At 37.0% G+C, this 8,609-nt stretch overlaps 1 protein-coding gene across 1 annotated transcript in view; it reads right to left on the minus strand.

Moving 5' to 3' along the window:
- Positions 1-221: 221 nt before the first annotated feature.
- Positions 222-8,609, minus strand: part of TEX15 (testis expressed 15, meiosis and synapsis associated) — a 55,778-nt gene continuing 47,390 nt past the window's right edge. The window contains exons 7-9 of the mRNA XM_021712811.1: positions 7,149-7,207; positions 2,927-4,182; positions 222-282 (exon numbers count right to left, since the gene is read on the minus strand). Coding sequence (XP_021568486.1) covers positions 245-282; positions 2,927-4,182; positions 7,149-7,207 — 1,353 coding nt within the window. The 3' untranslated portion in view covers positions 222-244. The remainder of the gene's footprint in view (positions 283-2,926; positions 4,183-7,148; positions 7,208-8,609) is intronic.

Genomic DNA, 8,609 nt, shown 5'->3' on the forward strand with positions numbered 1-8,609 from the left:
GTCTTGAACTCCTGGGCTCAAGCAATCCTCCCGCCCTGGTCTCCCCAAATGCTAGGATTACAGGTGCAAGCCACCACACCCAACTTACTGTTGCATTTATACATTTTATAAAAGACTACATTATTTACATTTCCTATAACATTTACACAGTTAAAACTGTTAAATGCTAAAATTTTAAAAATGTAAGTAAAAAATACTTGGAAAAACTTGTTATATCTCCTTTATTTCAGTAGACAGACTATTTTCAGTGCCTTGGCTGAAAAGATTCTTGCTGCCATGGAGCTAGAAGAAAAAAACACATAAAAATTTAGGTAAGTTATTGAAGTAGTTAATGTTACCTAACAGTATAGTAGAAAGAACCCGAGTTTAAGTTACAGTCAAAGAGCTCAAGGTGCACATCTGTCCTTTAGTAGCCACAGGACTCTGAGAAAGTTATTTAACCTCTTTGGGGTGTAGTTTCCTCATCTGTAAAAAGGACATCTCTCTCAGGTATTCTGTGAAAATTAAATGTAATAAAGGGCATAATATGTGTGGAACACAGGACTCACTTAAGCACCTTCCTTTAGTTCCATTTGCTGGGTTGAATATAAGAACCATGAGCAAAACAGTGATAAATGGGTCAAAGGAATTATCACATATTTTGAAGGATGTAGTTCCTGTGAGTGTGAGAGGCAATCTTTATGGATTATTCGCACTCATGAAAACTCAAACATGCGCTTAAAACACTGCAACTGCTTCCTAATTTTTTTTAGAGTGACTTTTTAGTACGACACATAAAAATGATTGTTTTTCTTTTCATTGGACTAATATAACGAAGGAGGTAACAATTGAGATTTTTGATTCCAGAGCTACCATTTTTACGTCAAAGATAGCTTAACTATTAAGAAAACAAAGTCAAAACTATGAGAACCCTTAAGACACAATTACAACCAAGATTTCCCATGTCAGAAATTAAGGTGTCTAATTCATAGGTTTGCCCCCACCTATTAAGCTTGGTGTTCACAAATCTGCACATGGCATCAAGCATGGTATGAAATTAATCAAAAAGGAAAAAGCACTTTCTTCCCTCCTTTACAGTTTTTCTCAGGTTCTATCTAAGGTGAAAAATTTCTAGTCCTGTGTAAACTCATTTAGTGAAGCAAGGAAGGAAGGGAAAGACACAGAGATTATTACAATACCATCGAATACTCACATGACTTATGTGAGAAAAGCACACAAAAGGAAATATAAAAGTACGAGAGAGACAGTCATATGAGAGAAGAGTAGGAAGTTCGAGGTGGAAGTGATATACAGGACTGTGAAGGGTTCTGCATTCCAGGATAAAGTATTTGAGGTTTATCCTAGAGACTATGGTGAATCAGCAATAACTCCAATGCAGGGGTGGTGATGTGATCAGATTTCTTAATTAGAAGTAGGACCGTGTGCCTGTAGTTACAGCCACTTGGAAGGTTGAGGCGGAAGGATCGCTGGAGCCCAGCAGGTCGAGGGTGCGGTGGCCGGCAGCGGCCACCACACTCCAGCCTGGGCAACGGAGTGAGACTCCAACCCCCCCAAAAAAAGAAAAAGAAAAAGTAAAAAAAAAAAAATAAAATAAAATAAAAAGAAGTAGGACTATATCAATAGGCTGCTTCTTGTTCAATTCAGACCTATAGTCTCTCAATTTTTTCTACTTAATAATTTGTAAGAGTATTCAGGATTTGGAAACAACACTTTAAAATAAATTCTCTTACACTTCTCTGTATGAGATATTAGGAGATGATTATCTTTATTTAAAGTACATTTTGCCGGGCTTGGTAGCTCAGCCTGTAATCCCGCGCCTTGGGAGGCTGAAGTGAGTGGATTGCCTGAGCCCGCGGGTTCGAGACCCGCCTGGGCAACTTGGCGAGACCTCATCTCCACAATAAATCAAAAAATTTGCCGGGCGTGGTAGTGTGTGCCTGTAATTCCGGCTACTTGGAAGGCTGAGGTGGAAGGATCACCGGAGCCCAGCCGGTCAAGGCTGCAGTGGCCGGGAGCGGCCACTGAACTCCAGTCTGGGCGACAGAGTGAGATTCCAACTCAGGGGGAAAAAAAAAAAAGTACATTCTATCTCTGATGGTAGAATATTTGGGTGCTAATATAATTGTTTTCGTAGGATTAATAACTGCTTTTAAATTTTGCTGTAACTGGTAAATGCACATTTAAATTTAATTAAGACAACTATATTCTAATCATGGTATTTAAACAAACAGAATTAAGTGTTTTTAAAACAAATAAAAATGTTCAAGTTCTGGGTCAAACTACCAAGTTCTTCTATCAACACATTTCCTTGAACTCCCTTCACTTGCACCAGAATAATGTATTAGAAGACTGAGTAAAGAAAAAATTGCATTATCTGACTGAAGTTTCTTTTTTCACCTTGGTTTTTCATTCTATTTTTTCCCTCAAATTATCAAAGTTACGTATGTTTCACAGTAGAAAATCTAGAAAATACAGAAAAATACTCCAAATTTTACCACTTGGACATAGACAAGTTAAAATGTTGGTGTATTTCATTTCAATATGTCTGTGCATTAATATAGTTTTAACAACTGTCATGCAATTAAAAACTTAAATAAACCCTTTAATGGTTACATCATGTTTCACTGTGTGAATTAACTATAATTTACTTAACTATTCTCTACAATTGGGTTTTGCTGAAGGACATATTAGTGACACTGCCAGCTCCTTTTCTTTAATTTTTGACAATTAGGTTTCCACCTCACAACACAATCCATCTCTGCCCAATCTATGAACAATTCTACAAATCTGCACAGAAAAATGACTCTGTGTTCTCTAGACATATATTTATACTATCATCACCTATTGTGAATTCTGTTTACATAAATGTACAAAGTTAAAAGCAAAAACTCAGTAATGAACAAGTATTAAAACTTGTGAAACTTACCATAAATCCAAGGGACTTCTGGAAGCACACCTGAATTAGGAGGGTAAGGGTATGCAGCTTGTGGAAATGGCTGCTGAAAAGCATACTGTGAAAAAATCGGCTGCTGAAAATTGTAAGAAACAGGCATTTGAGACGGAAAATACCTATTCATTGGCACAAAACCATTTGCTTGAGACTCCCCAGCAAAGTAACTAAAATATTGAGAGTACAGGAGGTTAGAATGTGTGCTCTGGACAGTACTTGAAACTGTAGTCAACATCCCAGAGGGAGGTGGCTGTACGTCATATGATGTTATCCCTTGGTATGTCTGGGTCAAGGCACGGCCATTGCTGCTACTGTAATGGTAAACACACCAAGCATAGTACGGATATGAAGCTCCAAATGAATGCTCAGAAGAATTATACACCGAGGTACATGCAGACTGTGGAAGTTCATTCCAATATGTGGCAGCATTCTGAGTTGGGACTTTGGAATTTTCATCATCCTCTTGTTCAGAAAGAGAGTACTCAGCTGTTTGATTCACATTAAGGGTTATGTGCCCAGATCCTCCACAAGGTATAATGTTGGGATTCAATGTATCCGTCACATATTTCCCCTCTGACTCCATTTTTGCAGGCTGTGTTTTATTTATTTGCAGAACAGGAATTTCATTCTGGACAAAAATGGGTTTTGGAGAAGTCATGCATGTGGGCTTTTTAATAGATGAATTTACTATTTCACTATCTTGAAGTTCAAAGACGGTGTCATTCATTTCTAGACTGGTATGTCTATCCCTCACAAAATGGAAAACAGACTTTGAGGGCAATGATACATGAGGCACAAGAGAAGTATTCATTCCTGGTTCTGTGCCTGAAAGACAAGATTTCTGGATGGGATGTAGGGATTTTTTAATAAAGTTCTGAGAAGGTGTCTCAGGGTTTGTAGAAAATGTGCCATCCACACTTTTTTGGTCACAAATTACAAAAGCAGCACAGTCTTTGTTACCACTTTTTGTTTCAGCAGCACTCCAATTCACATTTTTTTCCTTCATGTTATTTAAATTTCCCAGTTGTCCAGTGAAGTGTTCTGAAGTATCAGATGAAATATAAGTCAAACCTGTTTTGCTTTCTGATTTTGATGTGCAAGTGTCTTTTAGGTTCTTTAAAGGTAGTGATCTTTGCATTTCAATCGCTTTTGGAGAAACATAGTTTCTCTTCAGATCATCGGATAAACTTGATGCTATTTTGTTTTCACTTCTAGGATAAGATACTGTATTCCTATTAAGTGCAACATATATAAACAAATGATTTTAAATATAAGATGTCACAAAATTTAAAAAGAAACATATATTTCAAATTTTTATTCAAGCTGGGCATGGTGGCTCACACCTGTAATCCCAGCACTTTGGGAGGCTGAGGTGAGAAGACTGCCTGAGCCCAGGAGGTCAAGACCAGTCTATACAACATGGAGAGACCTTGTCTCTAAAATAAATTTTTTTTTTGAGTTGGAGTCTCACTCCATCATCCAGACTAGAATTAGTGGCACGCTCACAGCCAACCCAGCATTGACCTGCTGGGCTCCAGTGATCCTTCCGCTCCAGCCTTCCAAGTATCCAGAACTATAGGTGCACACTACCATGCCTGGCTAATTTTTTATTTATTATAGAGATGAGGTCTCGTCAAGTTTCCCAGGCTGGTCTCAAACCCATGGGCTCAGGCAATCCTCTCGCCTCAGCCTCCCAAAGTGCTGGGATTACAGGTTGAGCCACTGAGCCTGTTCCTAAAATAAAATTTTAAAACATTAGCTGGGTATGGTGGTGTGAATCTGTGATCCCAGCTACTTGGAAGGCTGAGGTGGAAGGATGACCTGAATTCAGCAGGTTGAGGCTGCAGTAGCTGTGATCATGCCACTGTACTCCAGCCTGGGCAACAGAGACTCCAACTCAAAAAAAAAAAAACCTCAAACTTTTTTTTTTTTTTTTTTAATTCAAGAGAAGAGTTCTTAAGATTTACATTTTCTCATTCTATTGGCAGTTTACTATTAACAGATTTTCTCAGTTTTACTACCTTGGTTTGGATATACATGCTTTTCCTGCTGAAGATGGTATGCTCCACATTTAAAAAATATTTTCAATACTGTAATTTAACTATTTTGCATTTTAGATTTTTTTTTTTTTAACAGCATCTAGCTCTGTCACCCAGGCTAGAGTGTAGTAGTGTAATCACAGTTCACTGCAGCCTTGAACCTCTGGGCTCAAGTGATCCTCCTGCCTCAGCCTCCCAAGCAGCTGGGACTTCAGGTGTGCCATCACACACAGTTAATAATTATTTTTATTTTTTAGAGATGGGCAGCCCGCTATGTTGCCCAGGCTGGTTTTGAACTCCTGGTCTTAAACAATTCTCTCAACGGAGCCTGCCAAAGTGCTGGGATTACACATGTGAGTCACCATACATGGCCTAAACATTTCCCAATAAAGGCCTTTAAAAGCAGGAAGCAATTACTATTCAATTGTTCATTGTAGTTTCTAATTCTTATACCTCCTCCTCATTGACACTCTTCATTGCTTATAAATAGCTACATATAACTGTTGAAACTACCAGCTGTGGCCCTCTCTGCCCAACCCCACCAAAGTTTTCTTCCTTCTTTGTTATAACAGACTAAGATGTTTTTGTCCATCCTTGAGAATAGGAAAAGCAGACCTCCAAAATTTCTTTTCAATTTAATATCCTTGGCACTCTTATCTAAATTTAGCCAGTCTCAAGCAGCTGAGAGAAACATCCATACAGGAATGTACAGAGTCAGACAGTTAATACAGGTCCCTAAAGTAATTATATTTTTTGATTCCTTATGAAATTCTTTGAGTCATATAAGGAAACAGTAAGTTGACAAGGGAAAGAAGTACCATTTCTCAAGGCAAATTCATCTCTGGCCTGGAATTTGTATTCACACTCAGAAAACTTAAAAGCCCCATATCTGATGGACTCCAGCCTTCTCAGAAGGCATCTGAATGACAGTCTACATCGGCATCCAAGCCCATTTTAATATTGAGTTCCCACGAAGTATAATCTGGACTTCACCGCATACTCAGTGATGTTTCAGTGGTATCCTGATCTTAGAGACTAGCAGCTGCCTGGATGGTGTATCCCTTTAAAATTACTCTCTCAGAGGGACATTCATTTCTATGAAGACACTCCCTGTATTAACTGTACATGAGAATTCATTTTTCTGCTAAGTGAGTCACAGTTTATTCTTTGAGAAGCAAATATCACCTAAAACTAAGATGATTATAAAAATGGCTTATGGTCTCTCTCTAATCAAGCCTATTCATTTTTATGTTGCTACACAACTATTCAGAGTCATATGTGCTAGAAAAAGGATTATAAAAATGTAGTAAATAAAAAATCATATTTAAGAAGCAAAACTATGTTAACACAGAAATGAGGTTGCTTATTTCTCCTTTTTATTTTATATTGCTCATTATCCTTCACAAAATGGAAAAAAAAAGAACCATGCTAGTCACAAATTCAAACTCTTACAGAGTTGAATGAAACAAGAGATGATCATCAAATCCAGTGGTGTCACTTCAGGTCAAAATTAAAAACATTACAAATAAGTTTTTCAAAAAGATGCTTTATTCAGTTTAAAAACTAACCTTTAAGATAATTTTCATCTCACTCTGCAATATTAAAACATTATTTTGTGAAATAGCAGTATATTTATAATATGTGTCTGTGACACTATTTGTATTAATGCTTCAACTTAGTAATATAAGGTGGCAATTCACATCTCTTAACCAATTTTAGTGGTCTGCAGAATCTACAAGTTACCCAAAAAATTAATCTAATCATCTTTCCTATTCATTTATAGCCTTTAGTAAACCAGTTGCTAAGCACCATCAATTTTGTAAGTAAAGTCTATTAAATATGAATTTTCCATTCTTATTCTGTGAAACAATCACCCTTTTCTAAGCCCTGACTTCTAATTGTACTAAGAATCTCCTTAACCTTTAAATCACTGAAAAAAAATTACATGATATTAGCCCATACTTACAGAATGAAGTTTAAACTCCTTAGACCTAACTTAAAACACTATATAATTCAAAACAAACTTTTTTCTCCTTAGCTTACTCTTGTCCTCTGTTGTATATATGTATGATCTAACAGTTATGTAAGTAATTGTTTTATCTAATATTTGCCCAATTTTGTTTAGTTTTTCTTCAGATAGGACTGATGGCAACTCCTACCTTGGATGCTCAAATGCTGTCTTTTCTCTGTTGATTTTTGTGGCATTTTCCACATTCATCTGTGTTTAAAAGATACAAAGAAAATCTACATTGGTAATGACAAACCATAATATATTTATTATTTCAATATTATGTATTTGCAATTACTTGTTCTGTCATCTAAAATAAAGCTAGTTAATGAGAGCCTCCTCCTGAAAAGTCAGTGACTCTGCTAGACTTCACATATTTCACATACATTAGTACTTAAAAAAAAAAAAAAAGAAATTTGCAACATTCTTCTTATCTCTCACGTCTTAAAACTAATCTTGAAATCCATTTATGACTGCTCTCTCCCTCTTTCATGCCCTTTGTAGCAAGCCAGTTGCTAAGCCCCATCAATTCTTTTAAGTAATATCTGTCAAATACCAATTTTCTTTTCTTATTCTACAAAACAGCACCCTTTTCTAAGCCATGGCTGACTTACTACTTCTATAGAAGCATATGACTTACTACTTATATAAAACTATAGTACTTATACTTCTACAGTCAGATTATAGAAGAATCTCCTTACCCTTTAGATCACTAAAAAAACACATTTCACATGACATTACATTTCAGTGTAAACAGAATAAAATTAAAACTCCTAAGGCCTACTACTTAAGACAGTTCACTGCCTGAACAAAGCGTATTTGTATATCTAATCCTTAACTGTACCCCACAATATCATAATAAAAAATATTGATAAAAAAAGACAGTTCATAATCAAAAACAACCTTCTTCTCCTCTCTATCCTTAGCTTACTCTTTTTTTTTTTTTTTTTTTTTTTGAGTTGGAGTCTCACTCTGTCGCCCAGACTGGAGTGCAGTGGCTGCTCCCGGCCACCGCAGCCTCGACCTCTTGGGCTCCGGCGATCCTTCCGCCTCAGTCTTCCGAGTAGCAGGAATTACAGGCACACGCTACCACGCCCGGGTAACTTTTTGATTTATTGTAGAGATGAGGTCTCGCCTGCCCAGGCGGGTCTTGAACCCGCGGGCTCAGGCAATTCACTCACCTCAGTCTCCCAAAGGTGCAGGATTACAGGCTGAGCCACCGAGCCCGGCTAGCTTACTTTTATCCACTCAATTTATTCATATTGATTTTAAAAATTATTTTTTTCTTTTGCCTGACTCAGAACAAGACTTAATTTTAAACTTATCTCTCAAATGATGTCGATAAGCATTGTGTCTTTGCTCATACTGTTTTCCATAACTTAGACACCATCTTCATTTTTACCTTCACCTGGTAACGTTTTTTTCCTTGAAGGAAAAGCTTTGGCTTGTGTTCTTCCATGAAATAAATGGAAACAGAGAAATAATTTCACTTTTCACTTTGTATATAGGTTTCTGTTTCTTTACTTCTGAACTAAGAAATTCTTTTTTTTTTTTTTTTTTTTGAGTTGGAGTCTCACTCAGTCACCCAGACTGGAGTGCAGTGGCCGCTCCC

The sequence above is a fragment of the Carlito syrichta genome, unplaced genomic scaffold, assembly GCF_000164805.1.
Source record: "Carlito syrichta isolate Samal-C Ts95f unplaced genomic scaffold, Tarsius_syrichta-2.0.1 Scaffold90651, whole genome shotgun sequence".
In the NCBI taxonomy this organism is placed as follows: Eukaryota; Metazoa; Chordata; class Mammalia; order Primates; family Tarsiidae; genus Carlito; species Carlito syrichta.